This window comes from Capricornis sumatraensis, chromosome 22, assembly GCF_032405125.1.
Source record: "Capricornis sumatraensis isolate serow.1 chromosome 22, serow.2, whole genome shotgun sequence".
Taxonomy (NCBI): Eukaryota; Metazoa; Chordata; class Mammalia; order Artiodactyla; family Bovidae; genus Capricornis; species Capricornis sumatraensis.
In genome coordinates this window covers 21,500,464-21,517,747 of record NC_091090.1, presented here as the reverse complement: position 1 = coordinate 21,517,747, position 17,284 = coordinate 21,500,464, and the positions used below count along the sequence as shown (strand labels likewise).

At 49.3% G+C, this 17,284-nt stretch overlaps 1 protein-coding gene across 1 annotated transcript in view; it reads right to left on the bottom strand.

The window, feature by feature from the left end:
• The window catches only part of PTK7 (protein tyrosine kinase 7 (inactive)), a 62,452-nt gene that overhangs the window by 43,830 nt on the left and 1,338 nt on the right, over nucleotides 1-17,284 (bottom strand). Inside the window, exons 2-4 of the mRNA XM_068994146.1 lie at nucleotides 14,358-14,419; nucleotides 9,516-9,654; nucleotides 8,207-8,346 (exon numbers count right to left, since the gene is read on the bottom strand). Coding sequence (XP_068850247.1) covers nucleotides 8,207-8,346; nucleotides 9,516-9,654; nucleotides 14,358-14,419 — 341 coding nt within the window. The remainder of the gene's footprint in view (nucleotides 1-8,206; nucleotides 8,347-9,515; nucleotides 9,655-14,357; nucleotides 14,420-17,284) is intronic.

Below are 17,284 nucleotides of genomic sequence, written 5' to 3'. Positions count from 1 at the left end.
GGGCCCTAAGACATACAGGCTCACTAGTTGTGGCGCACAAGCTCAGTAGTTACCCCAGCATGTGGAATCTTCCCTGAGCAGGGATCGAACCTGTGTCCCCTGCATTGGCAGGTGGATTCTTAACCATTGGACCACCAGAGAAGTCCAACTTTTGTTTTCTTACAGTATTATTTCAGCTACAGTTTCCAGAATAATGCTAAATGGTAGAGACTTTACTATTTTAACTCAGTGACTTTAAAAGAGAACAGCATTATAATTTCATTTTGAAATATGCTATCTGTGGCTTGAAATTTTAAAAAACAAGAACAGATGTTAACTTATATCTAATGTTATTTTTGCATCTAGCTCTCCATACAGCCAAAGATGGAAATAAGTGTGTGTGTCTTCTGACTTATTTTGATGAATTACATGAGATTAAACCATCCATGAATTTGGGGAGTAAATCCTAATTGTTTATGACACATTATTTTAAGAAGAGTATTAGATTTAATTTGCCAGGTTTTTTTTAGACTTTTGCAGCAATATTTCTAAGTAGTGCATTTTCCTCTTCTGTGCTGTTAGCCAGCATGTAGGAGCAAGGTCATAGCAACTTTGTGACATGCATGGAATGGCTCTCCATCTGTTCCTTGGCTCTGTGACAGCCTACAAAGCACTATAAGGCTCTATTTTCCTCTGTGTTTTTTGAAATTTCCCCTCAAGGCTGTCTGATACAACAACTTGGTGGAAGGTTTTTGTTTTCTATCTTTCGATGATTTTTTAAAATTCGTATTGGAGTATAATTGATTTACAATGTTGTTAGTTTCTGCTATACAGCAAAGTGAATCACTTACACATACATCCACTCTTTTTTTAGATTCTTTTCCCATATAGACCATTACAGAGTATGAGTTCCCTGTGCTATACACTAGGTCCTTAGTTATCTATTTCATAAATAGTAGTATCAGTTGTTTTTCAGAGTTACTGTCTAGTCAATCATCCTAATGGCTCTAGAATACATTTCAATAACTTTTATTTTCCCAGCATCGATTTCTCAGCATAGCACTGAACATGGTAACCCTTGACAACTGGAAAAAAAAATCTTCTCCATGGCAATTATTCCAACTGGAATCATTAGTATACGTTTTAGTGAGTCCTCCCCACTGAACAGTAAGCTCCATCTCATTACCTGCTCTAGGTCTCCAAAATCTACCAAGTACCTGGTGTGTACTCAAGAAATTGTTTGAGGCTAAGGATGAGGTTAAGGCTTCTTTTTCTTTTCTTGCTTTGCTTATCGACCTTTTCTTTCCTTTTCTTGACTGGATTTGCCTAAGTTTTGTTTGTTTGCTTTTTTCTAAAGCAATGGAACTTACCAATTCTATATTTTTTTCATTTCAAATTTATTCATTTCAAAGCTGTACTCAGAAGAAATAGCCTTAAATTATTTCCTAAGTAATAAATGAAATAAATTAAGCTACTGGCCTCAAGTTAGAATAAAATGAACTCTGTCCACATTTTAGGTTTGTCTCATGTAAAGAACATGAAACCTTCCTAACTCAATCTTGTCTTATCTCTGTAGGAGACATATTTCACTGAAATTTATCATACTAACTGATATATTTGTCTTTGCTTCAATCTGGTTTATGTTTTAATACTAGAATTCTTCCTTTGTTGTATGTATTGTGTCTTATTTACCTCTTAGGATACGCTTTTTAATTCTACTTGTATCTCCTTTGTTTTGGGCTTCCCAGGTGACTCAGTGGTAAAGAATCCACCGAATTCACCTATCAATGCAGGAGACACAGGTTTGATCCCTGGATCAGGAAGATCCCCTGGCAACCCACTCCGATACTCTTGCCTGGGAAATCCTATGGACAGAGGAGCCTGGTGGGCTATAGTCCATGGGGTCACAAAGAGTCAGATGCAACTGAGTAGCACTTTTATCCTTTATTACTTTTTAAAATCTTGAATCTATTTACCTAATTATCACATTTTTTTCATCACTTTCATCTCACTGTCCATTTTCCTCTGATTCTGAGAGCATCTCAACTGCCTGATACTGACTAGATTAACTACTGCTGATTCAGCTCCTTAAAGTGTATAATGGAAACTGCATTGTGCCATCGCATTTTTTTTTTCCAGTGACCTGAGGGGTTTTTTTAATTCGTTTTTTAATTACTGGAATATAACTGCCTTACAACGCTGTGTTAGTTTCTCCTGCACAACAATGTGACTCAGTTATATGTATACATAGATCCCCTCCCTCATGAGCCTCCCCCACCCCATCCCACCCAGAGGTCATCACAGAGCACTGAGCTGAGTTCCCTGTGCTATGCAGCAGCTTGCTCCTCGCTACGCATTTTACACACGGTTGTGTAAATGCTCTTGCGTGTTTTGTCTCCTCATACTCCTTCATTATCTCAGCCAGTCTTCTTTTTACCTCTTCACCCTTCTCATTCAGCTTCCTTTTTATCTCAGTCTGGTGCATCTCATCGGATGTTTCCATCTCAAGGTTCATAAAGTGCATGTCTTTTTGATATTTTTGAGGAGGAAAAAAAAAATATCCTGCCATCGAAAATTCACTTTTCCAGCAGTATTCCAAGGAAGGAATGGCAAGACCTTAATAATAAAGTCATGGACAATGAGATATAAAGGGAGGGAACAGATACAAGGGCAATTAAAGGGATGGTAATAATTGGAGAAATCGGAAAAAAACAAATCTAGACAGCTGGCAGTGTTCAATACATCAATAAAGTATACGTCAATAAAGAGTGACAACATGTGTCAACGTGCCTGCCCCTGAAGCTTGCCTCCCAGGGATAAAGGCTACATCTCAATGCCCCTACTAAACAAACTTTCCTTCATTAACCCCTTGTCATAGCTTCCCAGGTGATGCTAGTGGTAAAGAACCCGCCTGCCAATGCAGGGGACAGAAGAGAGATGGGTTCAATCCCTGAATCGGGAAGATCCCCTGGAGGAGGGCAAGGCAACCCACTCCAATGTTCTTGTCTTGAGAAACCCATGGACAGAAGAGCCTGACGGGCTACAGTCCATGGGGCTGCAAAGAGCTGGACACGACTGAAGCGACTTAGCACGCACGGCTCTATGAGGTGGATATTATCACTTTCATCCTGCAGATTAGGAACACTGCTTCCAGGGCTCAAATTGTGGTTTTGGGGAATCCAAGAATAACTTGAACAACCACTGAGCATCTGGGAAAACAAAGGTCAGGAACTCGATCTATCCTACCAAGCTCAGCATTTTGTTTGGGAGAAACAAAAGCTGATAGAATGGAAAATAAAAAGGGGCAGATCATTCAGAGCGCCACGGTGTAGAGGGGAGGACATCCCAGGGATCAGGGAAAAAGATCCTGGGGGGCGCTGGGCTACAATCCTCCCAAGTTACCTGGAACAACCCTGGCTTCTGAGGGCTGTCTGGGCATAATCATGAATAATGCCCCAGGTTGGATGATAAAGTCTTCAGTCACCCTAGCAATGCCTCACTTTTGAATCACATTTGCCAGTTTTCACATGTTAACCTGTGTGATTTTCCCCAGCCAGTGATTCAGAAGTTTGATGAGAGCTATAAACTTCCTCCCCAGAAAAATAACATACATGCAGAATGGTGTACCCAACTTTGATATAGTTCTAATCCTTTGACAGAGCAGCTCCACTTCTGGGAATTTATCCTTCAGGTATATAAACGTAAGGGCATAGATACAAGGATATTTATGGTGGCCTGGTTTACCAGAGCAAACCCTCAGAGACAGCCTACAGTCCATTAGCAGGGGACAGGGGCGGGTGGGGTAAATGCAGACATCACTTGCTTTAGGCCAGGCTTCCCCTGAAAATCTATAGGAGCCTTCCTGGCCCCGCTTGTGCCCCCAGCTAAGCCAGGTCCCAGGGGAGGAAGAGACACGAGCAAACTCGCAGAAGGCTAAATAATGAATTGTAAGTGTGTGTTGTCTTTGGCCGGGGCAGTCTGGCCAGGCTCTGGGGGCTTCTGGGCAAACATTTTTCATATTTTAGCAGCTGGCCTCTTCCCAAGGCAGTCAGAAGTTAAGTAAGCTTTGAATGAGCAGCGCCCATCCTCTCCCTGGCCCCAAGAATTCTTAGGCTCGAAGGCAGCAGCCTCCAGCAAACCCATCGCCCGTTGCCTTAAATATCACTCATCCTTCACTACATTTAATGAATGCAAATGATTCAGCAACAAAACACTTAGCCTGGAATGAAATCCACCTTTGTGTGGCTGGTTTCTCCAACTTAGAGCCCAGCTCAGGCAGGGCCCTATCAGGGCGGGCGGCTGGCCCCACAGACCCCGGGGTGCCCAGGCTAGCCCAGGCAGACCCCTGCACATGCCAGGCCTGGGAGCAGGATCCAGGAAGTGTTCAGCAGACGAGAAGACCGCCCCTCCCCACCACCTGCCCCGCCTCCCCACTGCCTGCTCCCCCCTTGCCCCCCACCCCCTACCCCGTCCCCGCACCTCACCCACCATCCCAAACTACCAGATGCAGACCCTCACAACTCCGCCTCTTTACAACTCTGGCTCCAGGCCAGAGGAAAGTGTGAGCGGAAAAACAAAAGGTATTTCTTTGATCTAACGAAAGGGGCTGGTCGCAGGCACCTCAAAGGCCTGTCCGGTCACCACACTTCCTGCATTCAAGGGCACTTCACCCCCCTACACACGCCCACCCCCTTTTCACCTGATGCCAGGCACCAGAAGAACCTGGAAAGCTCCCTTGGACTGGCGCCCTCCTCCATGGACTTCATGGAAGCAACAAAAACAGAGACAGTGTAAATAACCCAATTTACACCCTGTTTTCAGAGTTCTCTTTTGGCAGCAAAAACTGAAAGCAATTTGTCCGGAGCCTAAGAGCAACGTTTAACTAATTTACTTCCAACCTGGGGCTCAGGGGGATTTGCTGCCCCATCAGCTTGATCAACACCTCTCTCCATGGCTGAGGCAGTGGCCTGGCCCAGAACAGGCAGCTGTTAATTCAGCTGCCACAGCCATCACCCCCAAGGCCAGCAGCTGGCAGGAGCCCCATGGAGGTCCATGGAAGTCCTCTTGAGGCTTCTCAAACTGGACAACTGGTTATACTCAGGACAATACCTGAAGGTATTGGTCTGGGTGACTCAGATGCAAAAAGGGCTTCAAAGAATCTGTTGACCTGGTTTGAAAAGAACCACCGCCTCCCCTGAAGAAAACTCACTTTGACTTTCAGAGTTTTATAAAAATGTTTTTTTATCATCAAAAATGCCCTGGAAGAGAGCACTGGAATTGTCTTAACCTCAATGCCCTTTTGACTATTCAAGGCACAGATGATGTGCCCAAACAAACTTCCCAGGTGGTGCAGTGGTTAAGAATCTGCCTGCCAATGCAGGGGACTGGATCCCTAGTCTGGGAAGATCCCACATGCCATGGAGCAACTAAGCCCGTGCACCACAACTACTGAAGCCCACGTGCCTAGCTCCCGTGCTCCGCAACAAGAGAAGCCACAGCAGTGAGAAGCCTGCCCACCACAGCTAGAGTAGCCCCCGCTCGCAGCAACTAGGACCCAGGACAGCCGATAAATAAATCACATTTCCAAAGGAAGAAGACCTTGGAAGAGCCTGGGTCCCTACACCCTGGAACTTTTTGAGTTCTCCTCTTCCAGGCAAGCCTTTAATCAGCCCCTTTTCCAACTGGGCACACCCACCAAGGGTTACATTTCTGAGCGACCACACAGAAAGAACACATTCTGAAACCCCTATAAGGTGGAGTACCTAAAACACATATCTACGCAGCAATCTATTTTTTAAAAAAAGGAAAAAAGCTTTGCTCTAGACATCCACTAACACATACAAAAGGGACCTATCTTGCTCTTTTCCTGTGCCATCCAAACCCCAACTCGACAGCCAATCCATCCCACCATCAGATGAACCAGAATCCAGCAAAGAAAGAACTCCCCAGCCTTCAGGCCACTTGTGTCCTGAGCGGGAATGGCACACACCCCCCTCCCCCCATGCTTGGGTAGCACAAAGCAGAATGATGAGCGCCAGCTGTCTCCACAAAGCTTCGATCAACGCAGTGCAGCTGTGCTGCTGGGCGGGGAAGCCCACGCTACCACCCCCTGTGGGCCCCTCGCCTGCCCCACTCAGGTCCCCATCCTCTGTGCTAGCGGTTCAGTTGTGTCTGACCCTGCGCATCCCTAGGGACAGTGGCCCACCCAGCTCCTCTGTCCATGAGGATTCTCCAGGCCAGAATACTGGACTGGGGTTGCCGTGCCCTCCTCCAGGGGATCTTCCCCACCCAGAGACTGAACCCGGGTCTCCCACGTTGCAGGCAGATTCTTTACCATCTGAGCCACCAGGGAAGCCCTCCCCATCCTCCGAGCACCTGGTATTTACTGGGTCCCCCCTCTCTGGTGCTTCTCCATGTCCTTGGCTTGTTCATTACCCCCTTCTCGTTCTATCTTAGTTTGCCTACAAGACAAGCCATTCCCGGAGTGAGTCTCCACCCAGGAATAGCTCAGCATTTTCATGTCTTTTTTTTTTTTTTTTTTTTTGACCACTCAACTTATGGGATCTTAGTTCCCTGACCAGGGATCGAACCCAGGCTCTAGCTGTGACAGCACAGAGTCCCAACCACTGGACAGCTAGGGAATTCCCAATTCAGCCTTTTTCAATGGAGACTCTAAGGAAATTATCTGGTGGTCCAGGGGTTGGGACTCCGTGCTTTCACTTCCCTGGGGCTGGGCTTGATCCCTGGTTTGGGAACTGGGATCTCTGTTTGCCAGGTCATGCAGCTAAATAAATAAATGGAGACTCAACCATCAGAGAGGTATTTTCTTTCCACAATAGACTGACTGTCCTCTTAGGGATGGCTACCTCCTCTTCTGGATCTTTTTCTCTTTAGGAGTCCCCCAACCACTCCCTCCCACATTACCTAGCATGAGGCCTTCTGCCTTAAGCAGTCTTAGTTATTTATGAGCCAGGCTAAAAAGAAAACAGTTTCTATTTAAAGTTACTAAAAGACAGGAAGCAAAAGCAGGTCTATAACTAAATCACCCCTATCCCATTCTAACTACCTTTTATCAAGTATCTACTATGGGACAAAGTCCTTCCCATACACTGAACTTCAAAGATGTCACTGATTTTGAGATGCACCATTATTTATGTTCCGCCAAAAGGGAACATTACATAATAATTATCTTACCATCCAATCTGAAAGAAGCAAAACTGGGGAGAGTGAGGGAGAGCATCTCAAAGTTCATGAAATTCAGTACTATCTCACTTAACTCTTACAAGAACTCGAATGGGATCAGTATTACCATCCCCATCTTCCAAAAGAAGAACCTGAGGGCTCAGAGAGGTGATGTGAACTCTCCAAGGTCTCTCAGGGAGCAAGCTACAAAGCCAGAACTCAATGCCTGAACACATTTCTGAATTTCCCTGGGAGTTGGGGTGTGCGGGGGTGTGGGGGGAGACAGCCAGGCTTCAGACAGACCAGCCTTGGTCAAGCTGCCCATAAAGGGCAAACAACACTTGCTTGGCTGACTCCTAAAATCAGGGGTTTTTGCAATTGCATCTTCGCAGATCCTACTTCCAGAAACAACAAAAGGAAAACAGGTTTCCCTAGCTCCTTCCTCACCAAACTGGCTGGAAATGGAGGCGGGGGTGGGGGGGGGGCGGGGGGGCGGCGGGGGAGCCCTCAGCCAACTTGTTATACATAAAGCACATTTAATGAGCCTTTCAAGCTCTGGGAGTAGGAGAAGGAGAGGTTCATTGGAAATCTGATACTTTGGCAGCCAAGTGAGAGGGGCAAGGCCCTGCGCATCAGCCCTGGGGGATAAACACTATCCCCAGCCCCTTTGTCTGCCAGAGGAGATACTTCCTGGGGGGCAGGAGGCAGCAATGCTTTTTATGGTGAAGCCCGCCTAACAACAACCCTCCACCGGAGACCTGGTTGGGGCCTCTGGACAACCCACCTAACCATAAACCCTCTGTCCTCTCCCAAACCTGCTGGGGTCCCTCTTCCCACAAATACCTGTGACCGTCATAAACGCCCTTCAACAACCCCCGTTTACTGCCCAGCCTGCCTGCTGCTAAATGAGGGCATTTGTTTCAAATTTGCAAATACCCAGAGCGCTGGAAACCTAAGTCCACTCCTAAAATGAAATGTTCTGCATTCCTCCCAGCCCGAAGCCCCGCGCTTCAAAAGCTGCAAGAGGCCCTGGCTGTTTACTCACTGGTGGGGCTATTGGGAGAGGCATTTCCCCGCTCCCCGAGGAGGCGGCTTTGATCCCGGCCGGGTGGGAAGGGGACGGAGGGAGGTGCCATCCTAGCCTGGGCCAGGCCCAGGCTCTCCTGCTGCCTTTCTAGGTCGCCGCTGGCAGATTGGGGGGTGGAGTGGGGTGGGGGAGGTGCGGGTGGGAAAGTGAGTCTCAGGGGGAGGCTCAAGTGGAGGCTCGAAGGAGACAGAACAGGCTGGCTCAGCAGGACCTCGGAACCCATCTTCAAAAGGTCCTCGAAACAAAGGTAAAGAGTACAGAGGCTGAGAAGCACCCCAGCCTCTCACACAGAAATAAAGGGGCGAACTCCCCATCCAGGACACCAAGCCACTCAGGACACTGTATCAGGGGCTGGGTGCGGTGTGCGGGTTTACTAAATAAAGGCCTTTTGTTTTAAGGAGTTTTCAGAAAGTGGGTGGCGGTAAAGAGAAGACAAGAGATCCTCCTCCAGCCCCCCAGGGCTGTTCCAGGGCACAGCATTCCCCCCTCCTCCCCAAGCTCCTCCTGTACCAGGCCCGAACCCCGAGGGTGGAGGAGGAGCCCGGATTGCAGAAGGCAAAGCTGCGGGCAAGTTGGGCATTTTTTAAATTGGTCACTTCAACAATCGGCTTAATCCGCTAAATTAACAGATAGAATGATTTTGCTCTTTGTAGCTGGAGCTCCAAGACCAACAGCAAGCATTTCCTGACCGCGCCCCCCCTCCCCCCCACCTCCGACCCCCAAGACTGTAAGACAACCGTTTTCTTTGTCCGTGATGTGTTTTGTTATTCAGGTGGCTGGAAGTGAACTTGGGATCGCAAATGCCATCCAGGCTCATCACCTCTCTATGGAACCGCCGGCTTGAAGGAGACTCTCTTCTCCCAGCCAGGAGACAGCTCAGCCTTGTGGGTTTTTTGCTTTTTTAAATAGATGAGCTCTAACAAATCAGAACACCGAAGTGTCCTTTGCACCCTCCGTGATAGCATGTAAGTTGAGGACTTCAGAAGCAGAAGAACAAACTCAGCAAGATGGCCGAGCACGGTCAACAGTTCAGACAAAGCAAGATACACCTGGCTCCAAAGGACTTACGTCTCCCAGGGTATCAGAGGTCATTGTCCAACCTCTTCTGAAACCTCTCAAGAATTCAAAGATTTGCCTCCAACGTCAGAAATGGAGGGGAAATCTACATCTATCATTTCCCTACCATGTGCAGAGCACAGGCACATCTTTCCATATAAAAGACATTAGAGGCGGTAAACTCAGAGCAGAGATGATTGTTACCACCTACGTGGTCTCCGCCGCAGCATAACCCAGTGTGCAGCTCTCAGCAGGCATACCAGTCTGGAATGTGGCAGCACAGCTGCAAGCCAGGGCCTGTAACTGCCCATGACCTTCCAGAAGTACCAGGCGGAAGCGACTCAGGACTCCTGGGTTCACGAGAAAAGCTTGAATCCTGGGGATGCAGGCACACCGTTCTGGACTTCCAGAATACATACAGTCTGATCATGACTCTAAAAACTTTAAGGGGTATACAAATCTGTGAATGGGCCACTGAAAACTTTAACCTGGGACTTTCCCTGGTGGTCCAGTGGTTAAGAATCCGCCTTGCAATGCAGGGGACACAGGTTCGATCCCTGGTCTAGGAAAATCCCACATGCCATGGGGCAACTAAGCCCCTGCACCATGACTACTGAGCCTGTGCTCTGGAGTCCTACAGCCACAGCTACTGAGCCCACACACTGCAACTATTGAAGCCTACGCTCCCCAGAGCCCAGGCTCCACCACAGGAGAAGTCACTCGATGAGAAGCCTGTGCGCTGAAACTAGAGTAGTCCCGGATCTCCGTAACTAGAGAAAACCTGCATGCAGCAACAGAGACCCAGCGCAGCCAAAACTAAATAATTGTTTTTAAAAAAGAACACTTTAACCTGGCTGTTTTGTAATCAAAAAGGGGGCGGGGTGGGGGGCGGGAAGACTAGCAATCCTGAATGCTGTGGCCCAACAGCTCTCACTGTTCGGCAAGGGCTTCTCAAGTTGAGGCCAGAGAGGTAGGTGGGATGAGCCCAAGGTCACAAATGTGGGCAAATGTGGAGCAGGGTCCACACCTCCCAGGTGCCACCCTGGTGTTCCTAACAAGTGTCTCAGCCTAGGCGGGGGGAACACCCCCAGGTACGCAGAACTAGGTTTACATTATTGACACACTCCCTCTGATTCTAGCAGGACTGTCTCCAAACCCACCCAAAGAGTTATCCTGGCTGCAAAATCCACTCCCCAACATTTACCTGGTTCCAAGGCACACGCGCAGCATTTCATAGCCTCCAGTGATGAGGTTCACACGAGGACATATGAGAGCCTGGGAACAGCTCTATTACTTATCAGCTCTGCAGTCCTGAACAGATTACATTTTGTGCCTCAGTTTCTTTACTTGTCAAATGCCTCCCACCTCCACGCTTTCAGAAACAAACAAAAACCCAATCACCCTCATCCTGGCTCTGAGCGTTCTTGATAGGAGGGACTGTCAGTATGGGTGAAAGCATTCTGTAAACCGCAGAACTGGGTCAGCCGTTGGTTATTACACATGGAGGCTCTCCCAAAGCACACCCTACCCCTCTTCCCAGCTCGAAGCCTCCCTCCAGGAGCCCGCCCCTTCTGTGCTAAAGGAAAGCGGCCCCTCACCTGGACACTTGTTCCTCAAATACTGAGACAACTAGGGAAGGACTGCTGCCTTCCCATACTCAGATTAAAAACTCTCACTTTTTTTTTTTCCCCCTCTCACAAGAACTCCCTCCCCAAACCTCTCATTCCCTTTGGCACCCAGGCAATTACACCCTAATTCCAGTCGATCGAGTCTAGACACATCAGTGCCCACGCACTAGACACTCCTGAATAAAACGCAACCCTCGGATGAAAGCGCCCTCCCAATACCAAGGGCGAGGAGGACAATTCTACGCTGTGCAGCAGGAGCACAAGGAGCGGTGTGGCAAGGCTGTGCTGGCCTCAAAGGTCACCACGGCAAGGTCCGGCAAGGGCTTGTCAAGCTGAGGCCAGAGAGGTAGGTGGGATGTGCCCAAGGTCACACGAGCAATCTGGGGCAAATGTGGAGCAGGGTCCACACCTCCTAGCTGCCACCCTGGTGTTCCTACCAAGTGTCTCGGCCTAGGAGAGGGGAACACCCCCAGGGAACCAGAACTAAAGCCCAGCAAGACGTAGGGTCCATCTTTGCAAATAAAGTGATATCACTTCTACTGCAGGAATTCCTCTCAATCAGGAATGCCCACACACTTTACCTGGGGCTGGGGGAGGCCCTGGGGTTCCCCGGGACAGAGGACATGAAAAGAAAGGTAAGCATGGAGCTCCTTAATGAAACGAGAAATCAACTCAGCAGCATTTCTTCCCCGAAGACAGCCAGCCTTCTACATCAACTATCACATCAGGCTAGAAGCCTGCAAGGCAGAAAAATCCTCCAGTGGGGAAAGGAGCCCAGAAACAGGCTGAGACCTCAGCAACCGCAAACATATACTGTGGAGTGGGCACCCCACTGCAGGCTCAGCCTCCCAGGCTTCTCCTATTGTATGCTCTGAGCAGCAGTGCCCCACCCCGTCACCACAGGAGGTGGGAGAACAGCGATGAAAAGGGCTCATCTGAAACATATTGTTAGAACAGAGGTCACCAAAATCATCTTGGCCCACCAACTGGGAAGCAAAGAAGGACTTGTTGCGAGGCTCTTTCTTCACTGGGACAGTCATGTACGGTGTTACAGGTTGCACACTGCTCAAATGCCTAGTCAAGGGTGTTAATACTGAAATACTGCCTGTGCTACACAGGCCAAAGCCCTGCCTCTTGGGGATCCTTGGAGGAAGGGCGTCTATTTCTAATCTGCACAAAGGCACCTTATGAGCTAGCTGCTAGGACACCCCAGCAGTCCCAAGAGCAGACAAGCATTCTCTTCACTGCCCCCCTAAACCACCACCGACCCAAGGAGGGGACAGAAGAGAGCCAGTGTGTCTCCAGAAGCAGAGGCTGTGCCCACTGTGGCCACTGTAACCTCCCCCCACAGGGAGACCACACCACACCTCAGGAACCGCCCGCACGGTTCTCACAGAAGTTCCCACAAGTTAGACAGAGTAACTGCCTGGGGAAACCCCGACACCATCCTGCGATGATAAAAGCCCTCCCCCGGGTATTATAAAAGTCTGCCTTGTCCACAGCAGCACAGTTTACTCCCTGGAAGGAATTCAGCAGGCCAAGGGAGATGGTGTAGCCTAAAGGAGACCAGCACTGGCCACCCTGCAGAGAATCCACTACCGGAACACGGGGAGGAAGAGTTCCCACCAGGAAACACAAAGGGGCTGTGCCCACATTTCTGACCTGCTGCTGGAATATGGAGACCCATAGACCAAACCTGCTCGAGAATGAGAAAACTATTTCTACAGCTGTCATTCGAGAGTGACTAGGTTGAGCCCTTGCAGGCCGCTCTAGAGACAGGGACTGGAAAGAAAGGCCGATACCTTAAAGGCAGACAAAAGGTTAGGACCGTCTCTGGGAAGAGACAGCAGGGATGACCAGAGGGGCTGCTTCCCCGAGTCAACCACCTTCAGAGCCGGGAGCGCTACCCCCTAACTTCCAGGCGGGCAAGGCAGGTGTCAGCATCACTTGCACTTTGCACCTGAGTTAACTAAAGCTTGGAAAGGTTAAATAACCAGCTCACGGTCTTGTGTGTGCTGTGCTCAGTTGCTCAGCTGTTTCTGACTCTGAGACCCCACGGACTGTAGCCCGCCAGGCTCCTCTGTCCATGGGATTCTCCAGGCAAGAATACTGGAGTGGGTTGCCATTTCCTTCTCCAGGGGACCTTTCCAACCCAGGGATCGCACCTGAGTCTCTTATGTCTCCTGCACTGGCAGGCAGCAATGGGCCATGGGTGTCACTTCTCTTCCTTTACCACGTGTGATATTAGCAGAGAAGCACCCACGTTTTCAGACGCCTGATGCAATCAATGTCTTTCCATCATTCTGATCGGTCACAGCGGACTACAGCTACCAGCAAAGTCAATCCTCTCTCCTCTCTGAAGCCCTCCCACTCCCCCATTTGCTTCTGCACGGTGAACTCACCTTCCTACACACTCTGGAACGTTCTTCCATCTATTGAGCACTTGACCAAGTGTTGTCTCTCATACTTCAACTGATTTTCATCATCTTGTCTCCTTCCTGCCTCCTACCCCACCTGAGACAGCTCCATAGAAGACACCCTGAAACTGAACTGGGCCCATCCTAAGCCCCTCAGCATTAATACCAACCTCTTTTTTATCACCACACCTCTACTTTATTTTGTTTTTAATATTTATTTATTTGGATGCGCCAGGTCTTAGCTGCGCGATCTTTAGTTGTGGCATTCAAACTCTTAGTTGCAGCATGTGGGATCTAGTTCCCTAACCAGGGCCCCCAGCATCGGGAATGCAGAGTCTTAGCCACTGGACCACCACCAGGGAAGTCCCCCCACCTCCGCTTTAGACTGACAAATTCTCCTTGTGGCTATGCACTGGTTCTCAAACTTGAGTTTAGGTAAGAATCTCCTGGAAAGCTCTTTTAAAACGCAATTTCCTTTTATGGACTGGTCATTCAAAAAACACAATATAGGGGACATCCCTGTTCCCTGAAGGTCCAGTGGTTAAGACCCTGCGGTTCCAATGCAGGGGGGCATGGGTTCGATCCCTGGTCAGGAAATTAGGATTCCATATGTTGCTAAGTGTGGCCAAAATATATTTTTTTTAATGTAATCTAACAAATGAGAAAATAAACTACATGTTCTGGCTCCCCCACCACGATTCTGATGGGCAAACCTGCAGTAAGGCTCAGGCAACTCCAATTTTAACCAGTACCTCTGGTTACCTGCCCTCCCACTATATTCCCCGATGGTCTCTGGACTGCATTTTTGAGAAACACACACAAACGCCTATCTTCTTAACATGTGATTCCCAATCCCTACCCCCATGACTCAGGACCCAGTTATCAGAAGTTACGTGCACACCTAAGCCAGCAGGTGCATGTCCAGTGCATTGGGGTCTAAGCTTCTGGCAGGAGACCTGGAGCCTGCAGGTTGCAGACCTGGGACCTGGTGGACTGCATCCCACTCACCTGTGCGTTCACTAGGAGTTAACGCACACAGGGACACAAGAGCTCGGGGACTCCAAACCGAGCTGCAAGAGGGGAGAAGGCACCCACATAGGTCAGCCCTTTGGACGCGGCTTCCTCCCTGCCCCACAGCTGCCCCACAGTGTAGCATTACTGGGAGGGAAATGGTCTGAACTCCAAGAAGAAAAGAGGATGGAAAAAGTGACATACTACAGAGGGCTTCCTCAAACCACTGATTAGCTGGAGCAGCTCCTGCGCCAGCCAGCTCCACCAAAGTGCCAGGGGGCTCAGCGGGGCTGACTGTGCATTGAGCAGTGAACTCAGAGAACCCCAAGGCAGGATCTGCCCCCAGCCACCATGGCAGAAGCCCCACACCCTCAGGACAAAGGACCAGACAGCTGGGGGGTGGGGGCGTGGCACAGGACTCAAAGAGGGAGGGAGACAAACCGGCAGCTTGTGGGCGAGGCCAGCGCCCGCACCCGCGGGCCCCATCACGTGGCTCCACCAGGGCCACAGAGCAGAGAGGTATGTACTGAGGTTAGGGAGAGCCGAGGGAGGCTCGGGGACGCGGGCCAAGGATACCCAACCCGGTTTAATGACCCTTTCTTCCATCAGGGACTTACCAAAGACTGAAGCCCTGGTCCCACACTTCTCTTGGCTCAAATATTAGAGTCTGAACTGGCCACTCTCCTTCACAGAAGCTGCCACTGGCTTAAACACACATACACAACCCACCCAAACCCGCCTCACTCCAAAATATGAAATCCTCCAAAACTTTTAACAACTACAACTGTTACAGACTAGCAGAGACACTGCCTCCCTTTGTGAACCAAACATGTTCCTGAAAAGTCCTCTACGGACCAAACTCCTGACGAACAAATCCGATTTCTCCACCGGCTCTCATTGTAAAATGTTACACATGCTCCTTTAGGAAAAGTTGAGGCTCCCTGAGGAACTGAACTTCACACTTAGTGTTGCAAACCCTCTGGAGTCACACCTTTAATGGACAAATGTCCTGGCAAAACCTAATTCAAACTCAACCCAAAGGGAGGTCATTCTTAAGTGTACACACTGCGCTGGAGAGTGTTCACATGAACTAAAAGTTACTTAAGGTCAGTCTTTAAATACTGTGCAAGATCTGGGGCCCGTGCTTTGTACTGTTGCAACAGGAAGGCTCTGTCCCTTGAGTTTCTATGCAAGGAGGGATGCTGAGGGTAGACTCCTAGAACCTTTGGTGCGGTCACCAGGGAGCTTGTTAAAATGCAGACTGAGGGGCTTCCCTGTGGTCCAACGGCTAAGACTCTGTGCTCCCAACGCAGGGGGCCCGGGTTCCATCCCTGGGCAGGGAACGAGATCCCACATGCTGCAACTAAGGGTTGGCTTGCTGCAAATGAAAGGCCCCACACATCACAATGAAAGTCAAAGAGTGGCCACAACTGACAGCTTGGCCCAGGTGAATATAAAATAAAATTTTTTTAAAATGCACCTTGGGACTCCAATTCACGCCCCCAGAGAATGCTAATGCCACTTCTCTGTGGACCTTGTTTCGAGTGGCAAAGGTGTAGATAACCCAAGCCCCCACCCAAGGCCCCAAGAGTAGCCTTTCCAAGGCAGGTCAGTTTCCTATGTAGAGGTGGATGCCCAAACCCAGAACTCCTGGAGAAAAATCCTGCCATCAAAACTCATAAAACTGCCACAAAGAACAGACAGCTCAGGGACAGGGAAGGAAGATCTATCAGGTGTCTTAGCTGGGTCACGGTAGAGCAGGCAACTCCTATCCAGGGAAGCGGGGAAAGGGCACAAAGACCGCCCCCCAACACACAGCCTAGCAGGAAAAGGGGCTGCTTACCTCTGCCAATGGTCACTCTGCCCTGTACCCAAAAGCTTCATTCACTTTTTAATAAACCTAGATAAGGATTTATTATAAATAAGATACAGTAATGAATTCTACAGTAAGTAAATCCCTTCATTAAGTTAAAAACCCAAGGGGGGCAAAAATATGGAAGATGGCTTATGGGTCCAGAGGTTCTCCAAGCATCCATCTTCTAGCAGGAGAAATGGGGGGACAGCTTTGGGGAGGAAGTGGAGGTGGGGATGGGCACATACCAGATGGGCCAGAGAGGAGAGAAAGGTCTGAGAACCCCCGGGTGTTTTCGGGGATGGGAAAGAGACTAGCTGGGCTGGAACGGAGAGCTCCGGTAAGTGGAAAATGCTTATTGTTGGGGGTGACTGTAAAGCTGGAAAGGTATGCTGGCAGCACACCACAGGAGAGGGAAGAACAAGAAAGGGGCCCTTTATATACTTCATTACATTTAATCCTCAGCACAACTCCAGGAAGTAAGTCCCTTCAGAGAGGAGGCAAACTGTGAGGTCAAGAAGCCTGCCAAGGGCCACAGGGCCTGTCAAAGGATCCGAGCTGCCGTACTGCCAAACACTTCATCCCCACAGCCTGGGCCCTCTCCACCACTCAACCCTGCTCTAAATGCCAGGAGTCTGACTAGATCCTTTGGCAAGCGATGGGCAGAGATTACCCGTGCCCGCCCGCCATACATCCCAACATCTGAGAAAAGCCCGTCACTGATAAATGGCCTGAATTACAGGCTGCATAATCTCAGGACGGAACAACTCAATCTCTCCAAAGAAACAAGAGCCTGGAGGAAAGAACCCAGAGACCAGGGTGGGAACAGAGATGGGTAATGACCGCAACCGACCATTCCGATGGTGGGGAGAAGCCCAGGTTTCAAACATCAAGCCCTTTCCTCCTCCTCCACCATATTTATCACAATGGGGACCTCAAAGTTCAGAAAGTTCCTCAGCCCTTTACAGCATAATTACCCAAACTTCAAAATGGCCTAATCCACAAACCTAGCCAACCTAGGTCCCTTACTCTTACTTTATTAACAGTGGGGTCTCACTACCTCTCCAGCTAA